We start from the raw sequence: 18,443 nt of genomic DNA, 5'->3' as shown, positions 1-18,443 counted from the left end.
CCCTGGACTAAATTCCATCCACTGTACTGGAGAAGAATCAACAATCACTAACTGCAGTAGAGGATCTCTAACAGTCTCCAACCACAGCATGACAGGAGCCATCTGCCACTCCTCAGGTAGGTACCTATTGCTGATAGTATTTGCATAAGGGCAGTTCCCTTGGGCTTACTTGCAGTGTGTGGCTGTACTAAGTAAATAGTGTAGACTTCCTAGTTGACATTATTGTCATACTGAGGTTTTGACTAGGTAAACAGGTGGGTCTGAGGCTTTGGGTGGCTGTCTGCCATCATTCTTATTATTATCTTTTTGTGTGACTCATAACCTTTTTATGTATAGAAGATGAAAATTCGATTGGTATTATTAGCAACTGTACAACTGGTGGACTCAGACTAGTAAATGTGATCACTAGGAGGCCTAATGCTCAAAGCTTTGATGGAGTTGTCCAAATGTGCATAAATGGACTGTGGAAGCCATTGTGTCACAATGAGACGACTGATAATGAGGCCATCGGGAAAGTCACTTGTGACCAGCTTGGTTTCGGTAAACAAAGTAAGTGCATGCAGGAAAGGGTGCATGTCTGTACATGATGCACAGTAGGGGAGCATTAGATCCATCTTTGGAGTATTGATTGCTCCTAATTGGAAATTATCAAAAAATCAATTTGATAAATATAGATATTGGTACAAGCAATAAGATACCCTCACTCCTCATACAGTATCACGCTATATGTTACTTTGTCTTTGATAATGTATAGGAATCCATTCTTCTAAAAGTATTTCTCATCAAAATCCCGGAGTCCACCTCAACCTTAACTGTAACGGCAGCGAATCTAGCCTCCTAGACTGTGCACAAATCATACATTTGAGCAAGTTCAGGCTGCTTACCTGCAACTTTAATACTAAAGTCCATTGCTCTGGTAAATGCATTAAACACTTTCCTAATTGTGCACATTCAATCCCTTTCTTCTACTCTTTAGCTCCTCCTGTTCGGATTTCGTCGCTAACTCCAGAATCAGTGAATACAGTCGTATCTGAAGGTTCTTATTCACCTGTTAAACTCACCTGCTCTGCTACTGGTACCCTACCACTTGTTGTGCGATGGAACTTCCTATCGACTAATCTCACGGTTGCATACCTGAGGACATTCACCAATACAGTCAGCGGACCAAACCTTACATCAGTATTGACTATTAGTGATCCAAGTCCAGCTAGCAATGGAGAATATGAATGCATTGTGGAGAATAGCCACGGGGTAACCAGATCCAGAAAATCGATAGTAACAATTAAAGGTAATTATAATAAAACACAGCTTTGACTAATTATGCCATAGTGAGTTTACCACGATTGATAATAAATTCCCTTGAGTGCCAATACATGAAAGAATCTTTTCAAATGCAATCTGTAATTATGGAGTAGTAAATTCTAAATAGTATCTCGTTACAGGGCGTAATTGTAAGACAGATCCTGTGACATTGAGCTTTTAATAGAATCTTGTAGAGTGCAGGCTCTAATTGTGGAATAGTAAATTTTAACGATATCTTGTTACCGGCTGACATTGTAAGACTAACCCTGCAATAAAGGAAGGGATAACGAAATCTGCTTTAATGTGGGCCCTTGTAAAAGTATGAGCTTTGCCACCCGAGAAAAGGAAGCAGCATAACCGGCAATCATAGTTTAAAATCATTTTCAGCAATCGCACCTTTTAAAAATCATTTTGCAGGAAGCAGCCATCCCAAGAGAGAAAAGGGTACCACAAATTACCAGGTGGTAGCTAAAGCCTCCAGCGTAAAATGTACATACCGAGACCTGAGAACACACATCAAATAAGGAGAAGCCTCTTTACCTATGACATTAGGAAGGTCATACCATAGCAACGACTACTGGATTTAATAATAATGCCATGTTAATTCATTTATGTCATGGACTATGCCCATATCATTGTTTGATGGGAAAAAATTGTTTTTTATTTTCTTAATTTTTAGTTCCTCCAACAATTGATGTGGAGTCTGAGCCCTTTGCTGAAGAAGGAGCAAGTGCAGTCATGCTATGTACTGGAGAGGGCTATCCCGCTCCTCTGCTCTCATTCTCAAAGAACGGAGTGAGGATCCTCACTTCCTCTTCCTCTTGTCACATGACCAGCAATAGCGTGTTCCCTGGGGTGTACAGGTGTACCCTGAGTTACAGTATTACTAATGTCAATATGTCGGATGCTGGCTCTTATATTTGCGAAGCGTCAACTAACGGAACGTTCCCAGTCCAATATAAAACAACATACTTATCTGTTTGGGGTGAGTCTATCTATTATCCTTAATCTCCTTATATATATACATGTACATATACATTTGTTGTGATATTGTAGGAGCTCCCAAGGTGGTGAAGAAACCAGCCAACACAACAATCTTCCTTCATCCAAGTGACTCGGGAGTCGTTGCTAATCTAACGTGTATCGTAAAAGGTTTGCCATTACCTGTCATTGACTGGTACAGGATTGCAGAAGGAACACTCAGGAGTCTCATTGAAGGAAACAGCGAAGAGAAAAGATGGAGGATTGTAACTAAGAGCTCTCTATCAGAGTCTACAGTACATTCCAGTTTACTTATCAGTAACATTAGAAGTGAAGATCAAGGGATGTATCAGTGTATTGGTGCCAACAGTTTGGGATCTGTTAGGACCGAGGCTAGTCTATACGTACATGGTAAGCTTATACTGTAGCTCTCCTTTGTATTTGAACTCAGTCAAAGTTGAGAGCATGATTTGACCACATAGACCTGTAACCTGATAAGGACAAATTTATTAAATTACTGACTATACTTGTACTTGGATAAACACACAAGCCGGTACAAGCTATTATTAAAAATCCTTTTATTACATGCATAGCTGCCCACTCAGCCATCATACAAGCCCTTCCATCCTCTGTACTGATCGAAGGAAGCAAACTGACTCTTCTCTGCAGTGTATATCATCAACTCAGTGCAAAAGAATACGCTAGTTTTACTTGGACTAAAGATGACGAGCCCATAAAGCAGAAGATACCATTCAACTCAGTGATGACATTTAAATCAATCTCACTCGCAGACTCTGGTCAATACCAGTGCATATACAGGACATCGACCGGGCAGACTTTAAGAGCATCCATTAACATAAGAGTAGAAGGTATGGATTGACTTTTAAAACAATATTCGTCATCATTATGTATATTGCTTATAGCTCATCTTAAAATTCAGTTAAAGGGTGACAGCCCTGTAGTGTTTGGCCATAAGATGTGGCTCATGATAGAAAGCAACAAACCAACCAGTGGAATCCACTGCTCCGTAGGAAGACTAACAAAGGACTGTAAGTCACGTATCCACTAACCCACAAATGAGTTGCATACTTTATGATAATTACAACAACATTATACGTGCTATGTACTTTGCCACTATATTCCAGAGTATTTTAATGGATGCATTCTCTTGTATGTGCATGTATGCATAGGCTCATCTGGTGAAGTAACTTTTGATGATCTATCGTGCAGTATCCACAATATTGAGCCATATCCTCTCTCGCTCACCGTCAATGCTACAAGTGCACTTGGTGAAGTCTCTCTCATTGTGAGAAAGTTTTACATGGGTAAGCCCACAGTATGTCATTACCGCCCAATGCTACAAGCTTGTGGGGATGTGTGCTTCCTTGATTAGCCCATATGCAGCTGAGGAGCTTTGTGCGGCTTCAGCTGATTATTTCAAAGAAGCTCCACAAGCTCCTCGTTTCTCTTTCTCTGGTGTGGCCTCTGACTTCATTTGTTATGCATTGACTGGTTCATTGAGAGAGAGAGACCAATGGGCACAATAACAGATGTTATTTATATGCGCATGCAATCAAAACCTGCAATAATGTATACCTGCATACAGTGTCTGTCTTATCACATGTCTCTTTATGTTGCACAGACTCTCCTCTCCTTTGCTCTGTCCATCTCATTAATGAAGGGATAACAGTCAATGGTAGTCAAGTGATGGTGGAGTTTACAGGAATGGGACCAGTCAAATACTACAAGTGCAGTTTGGACTCAAACAGACCTCGTTTATGTAAGTCAAATATTTCTTCTAAAAGTCTTTATAAAACATCATTATTTATTAATTTATCATCATCATTATAGGTAGCAGCCCATTGGTGTTGAACAATGTTTCTGGAGGATATCACACTCTGACTATAAGGCCAAGAGGTTGCTACAGCAGAGTTGAGAAACCCCTCTCTGAAAGCTTCATGATCGCTTGAGATCAAAGAAAGACATTGCAAAAATAACTAATGATTTATTATTATCATTATTACTATTATTGAGCTATTATTATTATTATATTGAGAGAGATGAGTTTTTTTCATTCGATTCATTAATTGTTGTTTTTTTTGTAAAATTTATTTCCAAAGTTTTAAACACTTTGCTGAACACAGAAACAGTTCAATTGGCACACAGGTGGTTCCGCTCTGATCCACTGAAGTGAGGCTCGACGAAACTTTAGACAAATCTAATTTTGCGATATAGTGAAGGTAGGCATCAAAACAGTGCATCCCACAAAGGCATTTCTTTGAAGAGTCCAAGTAGTGACAGAGAGCCACTGGAATGGTCTGTGTATTGTAAAGCAACCTGTATAGAGAAAGAGAAGGGAAGACTGTCATTATTATAGTGCACCTGCAACAATTGTAGTGTACTCTTTCATTGTTGCTACTGGTCAGGTGCTAAATTGATTACCAGTAAACCTAAGATGGGTATGTCACAGTAATAACTTTTGAGTTGGTTATTAGGCAACCACAGGCAAGAGAATAAATGCTGTCATCCCCTTGACTTCAGAGGCTGGATGAAGCTCTTTACAACGTTTCAAGCAATAATCAAAGGACTCATACAATAAATTATGAAAACAAGCCTTTTTGAAGGACATTCACAACAATATCATAATACCATATAAAGTACACCAGTCAAGGAAAAGTGTACACAGCATTACATGATGTTATGCAACTAAAAAAAGCCTCCTGGAGTGTATAAACTGACACTATACTGACCTTGCACCTATTAATGAGGTACTTTTTAACATCTACATGTACATGCACTTCATTGTTCAAAAGCACAATGAAGAACAGTCTGACCATTAGTATCACAATATTTTTCATCCATTATATGACCAATGTACACCCAAAGATAAAAATTGTGATCTTTTAAATACAAGGCTCACTACATGCAGTATCATCAACACATGAATGCACATCAAGAAGTTTATCAAGAAGTTTTGCATTGCTAAAGCATTACAGCTGGATGCATTGCTAAAGCGTTACAGCTGGATGCATTATACTGAAGTAATAGTTAATGAAAAGTGTGAGATCTAATGACTCCCACATGTAACCCATTTCCAACAGCTGGAGACATATGTAACAGGTAAGTAGACACAAGGCCATACACCGTATGTAGACACCTCTCATATTTTGCCCTAGGGAACCCTTAATGGATTCTGTGGGCAAAATCTAGCCGTCATCAATCACAATTGTAGTACCCCGTTATGGCATCATTTAATAATGACCATTCATGAAAGATTCTTTATAGTCTCGCCTGCAGTAGACTCTTCACCACATAAAGGCTCACACGACTTCCTCTATTCACTTTGATAGCTACACGATGCATGCATAATAATAACGACAGCTATAGAATAGTTACATTAGGAGCATTCTAAGAAATTTTGGCCAAAAACCATGCACATGCTTTTTATCTAAAAATGGCTTTGTTACATTTTTCTGATACATATTGATGCTCTCTTTGCTACAAAGCCATTTTGAGCTGATTACATGCTCAAATTCTTGAGTTATGACTATTTTAATGGGCAAATTTCTGAAAATTTCCCTGTACTATAGCCTGTGGTTTTTTCCAAAAAATGGCTCCAAAATCACTTTAAGTTTGTACTAATACATATTGATGTCCTTATGCTGTGTAGCAAGTTTGGGCTAATTCCGACTTCAATTTTTCAAGTTACGGCCATTTAAAAAATGGGCCAATTTCTGAAAAGTACCCTGTACTATAGCCCATGGTTTTTTCCAAAAAATGGCTCCGAAATCACCCCAAATTTTTATTACATTTTTTGATACATACTGATGTCCTAATGCTATGTAGCAAGTTTGGGCTAATTCCGACAAAAATTTTTAAAGTTATGGCCATTTAAAAAATAGGCCAATTTCTGAAAAATACCCTGTACTATAGCCCATGGTTTTTTCCAAAAAATGGCTTCGAAATCACCCCAAAATTTTATTACATTTTTTCACACATATTGATGCCCTTATGCTATGCTGAAAGTTTGAGCTAATTCCGAGCTCAATTTTTCAAGTTATGGGACATGAATTGAGCTAGATTGGTACTACAGTGCTTAAGTTTGAATAATGATTGCATTAACACACTTTTGTTTCTTGATGACTCTAGCAGACAGCTCCATCAGTCCCGGCATATTCAAGTTCTTGCACCTTCTAACGAGGCCGCCAGCTTTAAAAGGATTCCCATACAAATCAAGCGATTCAAGTCTCAGCCTTGAAAAGGAAAAAGGAAGAAGGACGAGTTTATTTGAAGAGATTGATAGAAACCGGAGGCTTCCTTGCAGCCTCCCAAACCCACGAGGTAAAACCTGCAACTCGTTACAATCCAATTTCAGTTGGACGAGCGATTTAAAGAGATGAAAAGACTGTGGTAAGTAAGTAAGAGAGTTTCTTGATAAATCCAAAACCTTCAGACTACTCGCAATAGCCCCGTAACCGACAGCAGCTGGCAGTTCTTTTATCTGATTCCCGGAAAGAATGAGCTCACTTAGTGATAAGTCCTTCAGCTCCTCTGGTATGACTTTTATGACATTGCCACTCAAATCAAGATGCTGGAGCGATGACAGGTTGAATATCCTCCGATCAAATCTGGTCAGTACTATATTGGGAGCGACGAGTCTCTCAAGGGAAGATGGAAATCCTGCTTCAATCGGGTACTCACCGCGAGACTTGATCGAAAGCCGCGTGACAGGTTTGTCAAGGTCTCTCATTTTAGGCGGGAGGAGAGGAGCAACCGATACAGTCCCTTGCTCCTTTGGGCTTAGTCTGAGGAGCAACAGGAACTCTTTTAATTTTACAGGATCGGCCTAACAAAATTGAAGGAAATGTACACCCACGCATTTAATTGGCCTCACTTTGCTGATACAGAGGTCGTGGGCGGGGTCGGAGAACCGAATGGTGGTTTTACCATCTTTTGTAAATTTGTCAAAGATCTGGATCACGTTTTTCTTAAGCTAAAAGAAAGAGCAAGTCAAATAGTCTTTATAGTGGATTCACTTTATATGTGGATCCAGTGACATTCTTTACTGTAGAAACTATCAAATGAAGCTCGTCTTTTCCTTTCCTACCTATAGAGAGGAGACACCTCGCCTTCTTACTCTTACTATCCCCTACACTTCTAGCCAAACGATACAATACCTCCAAATCACAGGACAGTTTCATAATCCCGCCATAGCCCGCCTTTAATCACGTGACTAAAAGTACCACGCCCCATCTAATCAAATGATTAACCGCCACGCCCACTTTCTATAATAACAATGTACATATACTATGCACAAAAAACTCTTATTTTGTGAGCTAAACAGAAAGATGGGAGAAGGGAGGATAGTCATTAATTCATTCAAGAGTAGTTTTGGTTGACAGACGAGCCAATTTCCTTATCTTCTTCCTTCCATGACCCTGCCTGACATCCCTATGTGGATAAAAAACAATAATAATATTTAGTATAATTATTATAAATTTAGGCTACAATGCAATGGGTTACCTGATCTGGTTATTGACCTTAAAGAAGACTTCATTATACACTAAACCGGAAGCATCCATTGACTTTGGAATCTTTGCCGATCTCATATCTGCCGACATTAATGATGACACATGGCATTAAATCACTTAATGTTATCAAGTACCTTCAAGTTCGGGGGGCTCTCTCTTTCTCCCTACTGGTACTACATCTACAAGAATACAGCATAAAAATTAAGACATACATGTACATATTAAAACCACAGACTAATAAATGCTACAGTAGTGCTTATATAATGTTACATAAGACTCCTTAATTCTTTATGATTACAATAAAAATGATGACTCACTGTTTCCATAGCTTCCTGCGCTAACAGCTGTGGCCAGTAGGGGAGGAGAGCCCGGAGGAGGTTTCGGTGGCACGTAAGTACCAGAAGTAGATATGGTACTACTAGCTCCAGATCCACCGGTAGGCTTGCACGAGAGTCTAGGAGCTTGCTTAGCTCTATATGATGGTGATATAGGCATGGGGCTGTTGTGGAGTCTGATCTGTTTGGGAGGAGAGGAGAGAGCCTTCCTAACTCTGTCAAGCTTCTTGTCTATTTGACACCGCTGCCTTTTCTTGTGCTTAACGATTGCTTCTTGAAGCTCTTTATCTAAAAAATATAACAAAAATCAACGCCTTTCTTTCTCTCTCTCTTTCTCTCCTTCCCCCTCCTCTCTCTCTCTCTCTTATACCCGAAGGTGTGACAACAGAATGAGGAGGGCTGATCAAAAAGTTAGAGACCCGAGCCGCCTTGCGTAACAAAGTCCTTCCAACTTTCTCCCTTGTGTAGAGCACAGTGGCGGATGGTATCATGTTGAATGGAAGGTGAGGTATGCAGGTGAGGTCATCTTTACCTCTAATCCCCTGAGACGATTGGAAATAAAAAAAATTAAAATAAATAAATAAATAAAATAAAGTTTTACAAGTATATTATAATCATACTACCAACTAATGTGTACCTTTTTATTAGCTTTATCCTGTCGCTCTAGAAGAGTAAAAAGATTATTATTATTTTTTTTTTTTTTTATTTTTAATCACCTTTAAGTGGTTTTTTCTCAATAAGTGGAGCAACAATGTCCCCAGCAGTACTAGCATCACATTCAACAATTTCTATAAATGCAAGAAAATTTAATTAAAATCAGCTCAAACTTTATATGTGAACACATGTACAGTGTATACGTGTATGCATCAGAAAAATTATCAAAATGGAGACTAATCTGAGTGAATCTTCTCACCCCATCTAGATGGTAGTTTAAGTCCACCGTACTTCCTCCAGTAGACATAGCAGTGTCCACAGAGGCGACAGTGGTCGTGGGCTGGCCCCCAGGAGACCCAGCGAGTGGAGACAGTAATACGACAACTCTCGCAGCCTTTCTCTCCATCACTAGCAAGAGGGATTGGAGTGTTCTCAGGCGGTATGGTCAGGTTGAGCTCTCCTGCAGAAGCTGCTTTTCCTATAAATATAAACAATTTTGTTATTTAATCAATCATAAATCATTTTCACTGTTATTAATGTAATTATCAGTGGGGAAAAACATGCTTCTAGATCTATGTACATTGTACATTGTACATGATTGAATAATTTCACTATTAATTTGTGTATAGTATAAGTACCAGTTAGATCTCTTGGTCCACTGGGAGGTGCACCCGATGGTGTCCTAATGTGTACTATAACTTCTTTCAAATCGTTTTGCTTTTCAATCATCCTGTGCCGCTTCTGTAAGTAAAGTAGAAATACATGTACATGTAGAAATACAAAATGTACATGTAACTCATGCAACCATAGTGGGAGCCATGTTACCTGTATTTGATATCGGTCGGTTGTTTTCCACATGTAGTAATAGGCTATTATGCTCTTCAGCGGTTTCCACGGTAACTAAAAGTAGGCGTGTCAGTTATGTTATAAAATTTAAACAACGACTAACATAGCGTCTTTGGATGTAAAGGAAATTCTTCTCGTCTTGTAGTCCTTCCTCAAACCTCTTGGCTTCCTCTGAGAGAGAAAGAGAGAGGGGGGAGAGAGAGTTGCAATATAAAGTATACATATAACTGAATCTAGATACCTTGTGACCACGCCTCCAATTCATCAGCACAGAGCACAGGCCCCCTGGGTACAAGCTTACCAGTGGCTGCATTTATATCATAAGAGCTTTGATGAAGCACATCCATGGCATGAAACTTTAAAAAAATACAAAATATTAACCTGATTACTTCAAATTTCAGTCTCAAACTATAATTTATGAATTTTGAGAAAACACAGGAATGTAATCCTTAAAAATTTTAACCATATTTTGCATTTGTACATAACAGGGACTTTACTGGCCGGCCCCAGGAATTGCTATATGTACAATGTACATGTAATACGTTAATACCCATACCAGTGTGATATCTCTAGAGGCGGCAGCTGCTCCAAGTCTCAAGCTGATCTGTGGTTTCTTTGATCCGTCCAGAAGAGCCCGAGCAAACGTGCCAATTGAGCGTGAGACAACCAGAAACTGCTCCACCTTGTTGTCAGCCATCTTGTTTGGCTCCCACAGCTGGTCCCCAGGATGGACTAGTTTTTTCTCTGATCCAGGACGAGGGGGGATGTACGGGGGTACGACAGCTTGGTAGTCCCCTCCGACACGAATCTCTCCCTTGTCAACCAGTAGAGTCTTTTGGTTCGGATCATAGACCATCGTATAGAAGAACGTGTCCTCTTTCTCCATGTACGAGGAAATGTCTTCCAGTTCATTCAGAAAGCTAACAGAACACTTTCCTCTTTAGAAGGAAAAGAAAGATGGTTAAAAATGAATACAATGGAAAAAGCATAATGTACATGTACTTGCTATTAATGTACAAAATTAGCATTATTATTATTTCAGATGCTTCATAGCATATAAAAATGTATTATAAAATACCATAAATGCCAAGTAAGACACTAAAGAGCATATATTTACAATTCAAAATGCAACATGAACAATAACTGAACATGTGCTTGCCATACGTACCTGACCATGTCAATCTTGTAAGTGTCAATCTGACGAGAGAGGAAGAGCTCCCTGTGCTTTATCTGGTGCTTCTGGAGGTCGGTCAACTTGTGATAATTATTAGCACGAGGTATCGTAGCATCCATTTCATTCTCTTCCTCAACGGCCACTGGAGAAGAGACAAAAGAAGATGTACATGTAGGCTACCTTCCCATTATACATGTAGGACCAATGTGACAGACAACACGACGGTAGAGTTTTAAAATAAAAATTTAAGTTTCTTATAATTCTTGTAATATTGGCAAGGAACTATCATTAGTAATTAGTAGATCCATAAAGAAAATTGCCAATAAAAATTTGCCATTTCGTTTGAGTATACTCAAGCACATGGCGAAAATTGGAAAGATTTAACATTACATTTGTCAACAGGTAGATGTACGTTACTCACTTGCATGTCTGTCAGCCGCTAGAAGTAGATGCGACGGAAGGTCTTTGCGTCGGTAGAAACATTTAGCCGCAACCTCAACGCTGCCTTTACTGTTCTATTGATGAATCACGTGACAAACACGTGATAGTCACGTGGTTTATACTTACCTTTCTCAACTCCTCTACTTTGCATATTTGGTACGGAGTGGGAGGCGGGTTGACCTCCATAAAAATACACTCTATGGGGAGGTTAATATCATACGGGCAGAATAAAACCATACCTCCGATACGATAAAGGCCTTCAGCCATTATCAATAGTACTGCTAGATGACAAACCCTCTCATAAAGAAGATTCTAGACGCACCAGAGCAACAATATGGCCCTGGTGGGAGAGGAAAGGCTAAGACGCAGTGGCGGTTTCAAAAGAAGAGAATAATTTTGGTTCGTTTAATTAGAAAAGGAAAGGTCGTTTAATTAAATAACTTAAAGAGTCCGTTCAATTAGAAACTTTAAAATAATTTCTTATGATGTTTAATTAGAAAACTTTTCCTTAGCGTCTGTGACATAGTGGAGGTAGAGAGAGAGGGGAGGCCTGATCATTCTTTGTTTCTGACAGAGAAAGGAAGACACTTAGTGGCACATATTCTATACAGACACTCCCTCCTTTTAGCCTCCTCTCGCTCTCTTCTCTGTTGGTTCCTGGTCTTTCTGGGGCCGAGTTGTGACGCCTATTTTTAAGTAAGTACATCAAGTGATTGATGATAATGATGACATACTTTCTCTCACCTCCTGGTATCCCTATAATTGGTGATTATTTCTTACCTTTCACAGAGAGAGAGAGGCTGATCAATCCTTCGCTATACTCTGTGTAGTAAAAGATTGAGAGGAAGAAGAACTCAGTTTTAAGCGAAGGGGTTACTCCTTCGTTTCATCTTGTCAAAAAACTTGTCAATTAAAACCCTGGCCACTCTTGGTTCGTTTGAGAGAGAAGGAGGGTCGACACCACCCCCAGCCAAGAGACCAAGACTCTCCTCCTCTTCCGATCGCTCGTCTTCCCTCAGACATTTTAACTGTGACTGTCCCGGGACTTCGTCGGGTATGACGGAGCACCGCCCACACTGTATCCATAGCAACGGTGTCAGTAATGGTTACGAGAGTAATGGTATTGTCAATGGCAGCGATGAGGACACGCCCCCAGCCTTGAAGGGGTCTGCACACAAGTGGTGCCACAAAAAGGTCACGAGAATGGAATCTGACGTCATTAATCTGATTGGTCAGCATTTACGAGAGAACGGGTTCAAGTAAGTCCGCGTGTACATGTACGTGTATGCGATTGACCACACCCACTACATTGTTTAATGTAAATTTTGGCTTGTGAACTATTTCCATAGTAATCCTTTCCTTTCCTTTCCCCTATTCACATAAAGTAAAACACTGGATTGCCTTATTGAGGAATCGGGCTGTGAGTTAGAACATCCTCTGGCTGGTACCTTCAGAAAGAACGTGCTCAATGGAGAATGGCCGCAAGTAAGTGTCATAAATGTACATGTGTTGCATGGCCACTTTATGTACTGTACGTATCACTGCTGCCCCACCTTTTCCTTTACGATTATGATTTGGGAGAAAGGCGGTATTATTGTTAGCAAACAATGAGTTGAACAGGGAGCACCTTCTGCTCCTGATAACTAGCTAATGCCTCAATTGTATTGAGCTTGTTTTGATAATAATAATAATGAAAATGTAATATTAAGAATGGGAACGAAACATTAGGAATGAGAATGAAACATTAGGAATGAGAATGAAAATGTAATATCAAGAATGAGATTGAAACATTAGGAATGAGAATAATAATTATGAATATAAAGAATAGAAATTTAAGGATAATAATTTGAAGGGTGCATGTGCACGTAATGAGAATGTAATATTAAGTATGGAGGAGTGATGGAGGTGTATATGGTTTGTGGACATGATCTACTCTTGTAATGTGAAATTTGTTTAATGTTTGTTCTTGTTTTCATTCTAATCCCAGGCCATGTCCACCTTAGATCAACTAGCACCACTTCTAAATAATGATAGAAACATTCAAGTGAGTGCGACTATCTTTTATTGTGTCTTCCTATACTTTACATGTGTACATCTTTTTGTCATCTCTTTCTATGTCTGTTGACTCTTTTCTTTTTGTCATTTTAATCTTTATGTCCCTTCTCTTTACATGTACATGTACACGCATTATTTTAGAAAATGAAGCTCCTCATAAAAGAAGAAGAGTATTTAGAATTATTGGAATCTGGTGAGAGATTATTAGCACTGCAGTGCCTGCGCCACGACCTCACTAACTTACCTCTCTATCATCCGGAGAAAAAAATACAAAATCTTTCTCAGTGAGAAATTAATTATGATGGCATTAATTGTGATAATGATCTCTCTCTCTCTCTCTCTCTCTTTCTTTCTTTCCCTCCCTTTTCTCTAGGTATGTTATGTGTCACAGTAAGGAAGAATTGCTTCGTGTTGCTAACTGGCCAGGAGTGAAAGGAGGAGCAAGAGAGAGACTAATGGATCAATTACAAGGTTACACTGTACACTGTACATAAGCATGTACATGTACATGTGTAGTGCACATGCTTAAAAGAAATGTACATGTACAGTTACATGTACATGACTTGCATTGACTCTAAATGGAATATAATACTTGTACCATTATTATTCATCTCAATTACTCTATCATGTATCGTGCATATGTTAACAATGCAGTATTTGTATCTCATGTTTTACAGTACATATTGTACATACCTTACATCTCTCTCTCTCTCTCTCTCTCTCTCTCTGTATTATTTTCTACTCTCTTCTTTTTAGATTTCCTCCCTGCTGCTGTAATGCTACCATCAAGGCGGTTGTCATATTTATTAAGACAATCGCTACAGTTACAAGTCCAGCAGTGCCCGTTCCATTATGAAGACAACGACTTATCAACTTATTCACTACTGACTGACCACATCTGCTCAAGGTCTCCCTCCCCCCCCCTCTCTCTCTCTCTCTCTCTCTCTCTCCCTCCTTCTCTCTCTCTCCCTCCTTCTCTCTCTCTCTCTCTCTCTCTCTCTCTCTCTCCCTCTCTCCCTCTTTGAAGCATTAGTAGTAGATGTACATGTACACTTGTCATTAATTTGGCAGTTTTTAAATTTTATATACAACATATATACTTTGTGTCTGACTTGGCTATAGTAAATATCCTTTTCTGAGAGTTGGAGCTAAAATTAATAACTATTTCCTACTCCACTATATGTACATGTATAGGACTCATTTTCCCTCTGAGGCAGTCCACACGTTAAAAGAACACTCAGATGAAATATGGTTCTTACAGTTCTCACATGACGGGACACGACTTGCCTCTGGCTGTAAAGATGGACAGATTTTCATATGGGCCATTGAGGTACCAAATGTACATGTACATTTTGTGTAATTTTAATCAGAGAGGGTTTAGTTTAAACATACATGTACATGTACATGTATATGTACATTTAATTCTAATTGGCAAGGGTATTGAGGATTGTTAAAACCCTTTTCTCTTTTTCTTTCTTAGCCTTCAGAGCGTCCAAAAAAGTCTCACTCGATTAAAGCTCAGCCATCAGGTGTCACTGTCCTTCAATGGAGTCCCGACGACTCCCTCTTATTGTGCTGTGGAGCCGAGGACTGCACTGAAGTGATTGTGTATGATACTAGTAATTGGACGGAGAAGTGCCGAGTGTCTAATTCAACTGAGGACAGTCTCACTTGTTGCGCCTGGCATCATTCGGGAAGAAAGTTTTATGTGGGCGGGCTGAGGGGACAATTTTATGAATGTGTGAGTTGTAGCACTTTACCACCTTCTCTCTGTTATTTTTAACTTCAAAGTTTAAAGAATCGCATCTCTCTCTCTCTTTTCTTCCTTTCTTTTTTATACATGTACATGTACATCATATTCAGTCGGCAGAGGATGGTTCCATCACTTCTTCTTGGGAGGGTGTTCGCCTACATGCTATTGCGACTCACCCGTACAACGAGACTGTCTATGGAGCCGATTCACACATGAGAGTGAGGCAGTACAACTTTGAAGACAAGACACACAGCACACTGTAAGCTTTGTGCCACATGTACATGTACATGTATGTTTATATGTACATGTATATTTATATGTATTTGTTGATTATTTTTTAAATTTTTCTATTACTATTATTTTTATTATTAATAGGATTAAGGAGGATCATCCAATAATGTCACTGTCATTATCAAAAGATGCCAGATATGCACTGCTCAATGTTGCCAGCCAAGTTAGTGTCCAGTACATGTACAGTCCATTAGTACCATATACTGTACATGTACAGTATGTGTATTGGCTATTGTATTGTATTGTATTGTATTGTATTGTATTGTATTGTATTGTATTGTATTGTATTGTATTGTATTGTATTGGCATTTTTAAGAGTCTATAACTCGGAAATTATTTGTCAGAAACAGCTTAAACTTTCTACACAGCATAAGTACATTAATATGTATCAAAAAATGTAATAAAAATGGGGGATGATTTTGGAGCCATTTTTTGGAAAAAACCATGGGCTATATTATAGTACAGGGTATTTTTCAGATTTTGGCCAATTTTTTTTAATGGCCATAACTCAAAAATTTGAGCTCGGAATTGACTCAAACTTTCTACACAGCATAAGTACATTAATGTGTATCAAAAAATGTAATAAAAATTGGGGATGATTTTGGAGCCATTTTTTGGAAAAAACCATGGGCTATAGTACAGGGTACTTTTCCAATTTTGGCCAATTTTTTCAAATGGCCATAACTCAAAAATTTGAGCTCGGAATTGGCTCAAACTTTCTACACAGCATAAGTACATCAATATGTATCAGAAAATGTAATAAAAATTGGGGGTAATTTCGGAGCCATTTTTCAGAAAAAACCATGGGCTATAGTACAGGGGTTTTTTCAAAAATTGGCCTATTTTTTTAAATGGCCATAACTCAAAAAATTGAAGTCGGAATCAGTTCAAACTTTCTACAGAGCATAAGGACATCAATATGTATCAGAAAATGTAATAATAAAATTACATGCATAATTCAGTATACGCATGTATATGTATTGTATTTTTCTTCTACAGGGTGTCCATTTGTGGGATCTGAATGACCAGTGTCTCGTGAGAAGGTATCAAGGTGTTACGCAAGGTTTTTATACCATTCATTCTTGTTTCGGTATCAACGATAGTTTTGTTGCTAGTGGCAGCGAAGGTACATGTACATGTATGTAAAGCTGTACATGTACATATCATACATTATCGTTATGCTACTGTACATACATGTATGCTTACATTTTATTCCTCCTCCTCTCTCTCTCTCTCTCTCAGATCATCATGTGTATATATGGAATCAACGTAAAGAGGCTCCAGTAATTGTGTTAAAGACTCACTCTAAAACTGTCAATTGTATTTCATGGAATCCAGTCCATCCATTTATGATAGCATCTGCTAGTGATGACTGTAAACCACACCCAGAACTATTATTATCTACTTGTATTGTATTGTATTATAGGTTCGATAATTTTATGGGGAACTGAAGATGAGATGAAGAAACAGAGAGAAGTGCAAAATATTTTGCACCAAGAGGTGAGTGTGTGTGTTATTATTATAAAAGAATCTTATCCTTTCCTATTGCAGAGTAATGCTAGCTCAGTCCATGTCAATGGTGTCTCTAGTATTGAAAGAGATGAAGAATCTTACGAAGAAGAGGAAGAGGAGGAGGAGGAGGAAGAAGATGAAGATGAAGATGAAGAAGGAATGGACATGAGAGGTAGCTCTAGACCACTATCAGAGTCTGACTTACATGCACTTGAAATGTTAGAGCCAGAGTCTTCCTCTCATGATGACAGCATTGATAGTAATGATCAGTTAGAAGCTGCAGTGTCTCTCTCTGTCCTGTCAGTTGGTATATCTGCAGTGAGAGAGAGGAGCAATAGGGCTCTGCAGCAAAGACATCAAATGGAAGCAGTTCAGTCTAGTGTTTCCTCCAGCATCACTTCCACTTCTTCTTCGTTAACTGCAACTACTTCAGGAGGAGGAGGAGGGAGTGGGTCTATACTTGTAATAATGTCACCTTCACCTGCCCAGCCTCCATCGCCTCCTCCAAGATCATCAGGATCTTCATCATCCATGCATAACCTAAGGGAGTCTGTGAGACTATCAAGCTCAAGTGGGCGGCTTTTGTCTTCTGGTGACCTAGTGCCTATACAAGGCAGTGGAGGTGGGAGACAGCTAGTGGAGGAAGAGGAGGAAGAAGGGCATCAGAGTGGAACCGATCAACCAGTTGAGGTCTCATTTGACTTGGACTCTTCTACAGAGAGTGCTGGGAGCAGAGTGGAAACAGGGAGAGGAGAACCTTCAGTTCAAACTCAAGAAGTGACAAGCTCTACTGTTTCTGTTATAACGAGTGGACCAGCAGCATCTAGAACTAGTGATGGTAGTAGCCCACAACTAGAAGGAGGAGGAGAGCATGGTGAAGTTGTTGTTACTAGCAGTAGTAGTAATGGCAGTAACAGTGCACCTACTACTGAGGCAAGACAGGAAGAGACTGAGACCAACAATGACAGAACAGGAGGTTTGTATAAATAATAGTGAATCCATAATCTTTTTAATTTCCTCTGTACAGGCTCCTCCAGTATCTCTACACCCACATAGTGTATTATCTCATCACATTTTTAACTTTGTCCACCATTTATTCTTGTCTCTCATTCCCTTTCTGTCACCCTTTCTCAGTTCCACCAGGTTTCTCTCTCTCTCTTCTCTCTCTTCCATCCAGTCCTGGTATATTATATTATATTAACATATCATCATTATCGGTAGTTGTTTTTGCATTAATTTTAGTATTACTGTTTATTAGATCTTTACATTTCATTTTTTTCATAATAAGATATAGGCCATTAAAAGAACATCAACACTATTGTTATTATTATTATTATTAATTATCATCAATGAGATTATTGTATCTTTTTAATTTATTATCAAACAGCTTCTTTCTTTCAATTACAAATTGCATGAGAGCAAAATAAAATACATCCACAGTTTGGGGTACTTTTATGGAGTCTAAATCAAATACGTGTACATTGCATGCATCAGGATTATGAATGTGATCCAGACTCTACAAGTTTTGTTTGTATTACAACAAATGTTCGACCTTGTGATTTTGTTTG

At 38.9% G+C, this 18,443-nt stretch overlaps 5 protein-coding genes across 7 annotated transcripts in view; 3 read left to right on the top strand and 2 right to left on the bottom strand.

Annotated features, from left to right (window-relative positions):
• Positions 1-51, top strand: part of LOC109593721 (neurotrypsin-like) — a 2,298-nt gene extending 2,247 nt beyond the window's left edge. The window contains exon 5 of the mRNA XM_020008695.1: positions 33-51. Coding sequence (XP_019864254.1) covers positions 33-51 — 19 coding nt within the window. The remainder of the gene's footprint in view (positions 1-32) is intronic.
• LOC109593726 (hemicentin-1-like) lies at positions 7-4,276 on the top strand. Its single transcript, XM_020008725.1, has 11 exons — positions 7-116; positions 337-549; positions 755-916; positions 977-1,288; positions 1,982-2,287; positions 2,359-2,694; positions 2,877-3,152; positions 3,207-3,332; positions 3,474-3,608; positions 3,926-4,063; positions 4,135-4,276. Exons 1-11 carry the CDS (start codon positions 89-91, stop codon positions 4,251-4,253), a joined length of 2,151 nt encoding a protein of 716 aa, XP_019864284.1. The 5' UTR covers positions 7-88; the 3' UTR covers positions 4,254-4,276.
• LOC100636187 (leucine-rich repeat protein 1-like) lies at positions 4,249-7,570 on the bottom strand. Its single transcript, XM_003383788.3, has 4 exons — positions 7,320-7,570; positions 7,178-7,276; positions 6,411-7,129; positions 4,249-4,620 (listed from the first exon to the last, which is right to left on the bottom strand). The coding sequence occupies exons 1-4, from the start codon at positions 7,482-7,484 to the stop codon at positions 4,392-4,394; spliced, it is 1,212 nt and encodes a 403-aa protein (XP_003383836.1). The 5' UTR covers positions 7,485-7,570; the 3' UTR covers positions 4,249-4,391.
• Positions 7,571-7,588: 18 nt separating this feature from the next.
• Positions 7,589-11,663, bottom strand: LOC100636061 (metastasis-associated protein MTA3-like). Of its 2 annotated transcripts, none has more exons than XM_020008726.1 (17): positions 11,504-11,663; positions 11,391-11,461; positions 11,245-11,338; positions 10,818-10,965; positions 10,206-10,587; positions 9,891-10,005; positions 9,753-9,820; positions 9,629-9,703; positions 9,442-9,544; positions 9,063-9,281; positions 8,866-8,937; positions 8,787-8,812; positions 8,520-8,691; positions 8,132-8,437; positions 7,949-7,993; positions 7,824-7,894; positions 7,589-7,734 (listed from the first exon to the last, which is right to left on the bottom strand). In XM_020008726.1, the coding sequence occupies exons 1-17, from the start codon at positions 11,529-11,531 to the stop codon at positions 7,663-7,665; spliced, it is 2,067 nt and encodes a 688-aa protein (XP_019864285.1). In that variant the 5' UTR covers positions 11,532-11,663; the 3' UTR covers positions 7,589-7,662. The 2 variants fall into 2 exon arrangements, with proteins under 2 accessions (XP_019864285.1, XP_003383835.3); XM_003383787.3 differs by having other exon boundaries at positions 7,807-7,894; positions 11,504-11,662.
• Positions 11,664-11,754: 91 nt separating this feature from the next.
• LOC100635932 (WD repeat-containing protein 26-like) lies at positions 11,755-18,283 on the top strand. Of its 2 annotated transcripts, XM_020008724.1 has the most exons (17): positions 11,755-11,960; positions 12,054-12,523; positions 12,650-12,749; positions 13,252-13,308; positions 13,461-13,603; positions 13,693-13,790; positions 14,076-14,226; positions 14,514-14,649; positions 14,800-15,060; positions 15,183-15,331; positions 15,448-15,526; positions 16,363-16,489; positions 16,606-16,737; positions 16,790-16,863; positions 16,915-17,047; positions 17,099-17,851; positions 17,903-18,283. In XM_020008724.1, the coding sequence occupies exons 2-17, from the start codon at positions 12,321-12,323 to the stop codon at positions 17,929-17,931; spliced, it is 2,625 nt and encodes an 874-aa protein (XP_019864283.1). In that variant the 5' UTR covers positions 11,755-11,960; positions 12,054-12,320; the 3' UTR covers positions 17,932-18,283. The 2 variants fall into 2 exon arrangements, with proteins under 2 accessions (XP_019864283.1, XP_019864282.1); XM_020008723.1 differs by having other exon boundaries at positions 16,915-17,851.
• Positions 18,284-18,443: the final 160 nt, after the last annotated feature.

This window comes from Amphimedon queenslandica, unplaced genomic scaffold, assembly GCF_000090795.2.
Source record: "Amphimedon queenslandica unplaced genomic scaffold, v1.1 AMPQUscaffold_13507, whole genome shotgun sequence".
NCBI classification, from domain to species: Eukaryota; Metazoa; Porifera; class Demospongiae; order Haplosclerida; family Niphatidae; genus Amphimedon; species Amphimedon queenslandica.
The sequence above is the reverse complement of the archived record's forward strand: the minus strand, read 5'-3'. Positions and strand labels throughout refer to the sequence as shown.

What these genes read in the sequence shown, in the direction of transcription:
- LOC109593726 (XM_020008725.1), top strand. Translation starts at nt 89, where the DNA reads ATGACAGGAGCCATCTGCCACTCCTCAG. An exon ending in GGCTAGTCTATACGTACATG is followed by an intron (nt 2,695 to 2,876) that starts GTAAGCTTATAC and finishes TTACATGCATAG; the next exon opens with CTGCCCACTCAGCCATCATA. An exon ending in AGGAAGACTAACAAAGGACT is followed by an intron (nt 3,333 to 3,473) that starts GTAAGTCACGTA and finishes ATGTATGCATAG; the next exon opens with GCTCATCTGGTGAAGTAACT.
- LOC100636187 (XM_003383788.3), bottom strand. Translation starts at nt 7,484, where the DNA reads ATGAAACTGTCCTGTGATTTGGAGGTATTGTATCGTTTGGCTAGAAGT. An exon ending in TCACTGGATCCACATATAAA is followed by an intron (nt 7,277 to 7,319) that starts GTGAATCCACTA and finishes TCTTTCTTTTAG; the next exon opens with CTTAAGAAAAACGTGATCCA. An exon ending in ACGACCTCTGTATCAGCAAA is followed by an intron (nt 7,130 to 7,177) that starts GTGAGGCCAATT and finishes CAATTTTGTTAG; the next exon opens with GCCGATCCTGTAAAATTAAA.
- LOC100636061 (XM_003383787.3), bottom strand. Translation starts at nt 11,531, where the DNA reads ATGGCTGAAGGCCTTTATCGTATCGGAG. An exon ending in TTCTGTTGTCACACCTTCGG is followed by an intron (nt 8,438 to 8,519) that starts GTATAAGAGAGA and finishes TATATTTTTTAG; the next exon opens with ATAAAGAGCTTCAAGAAGCA. An exon ending in AGAGCCCCCCGAACTTGAAG is followed by an intron (nt 7,895 to 7,948) that starts GTACTTGATAAC and finishes TAATGTCGGCAG; the next exon opens with ATATGAGATCGGCAAAGATT.
- LOC100635932 (XM_020008723.1), top strand. Translation starts at nt 12,321, where the DNA reads ATGACGGAGCACCGCCCACACTGTATCCATAGCAACGGTGTCAGTAAT. An exon ending in ATAATGATAGAAACATTCAA is followed by an intron (nt 13,309 to 13,460) that starts GTGAGTGCGACT and finishes GCATTATTTTAG; the next exon opens with AAAATGAAGCTCCTCATAAA. An exon ending in ACTGACCACATCTGCTCAAG is followed by an intron (nt 14,227 to 14,513) that starts GTCTCCCTCCCC and finishes GTACATGTATAG; the next exon opens with GACTCATTTTCCCTCTGAGG.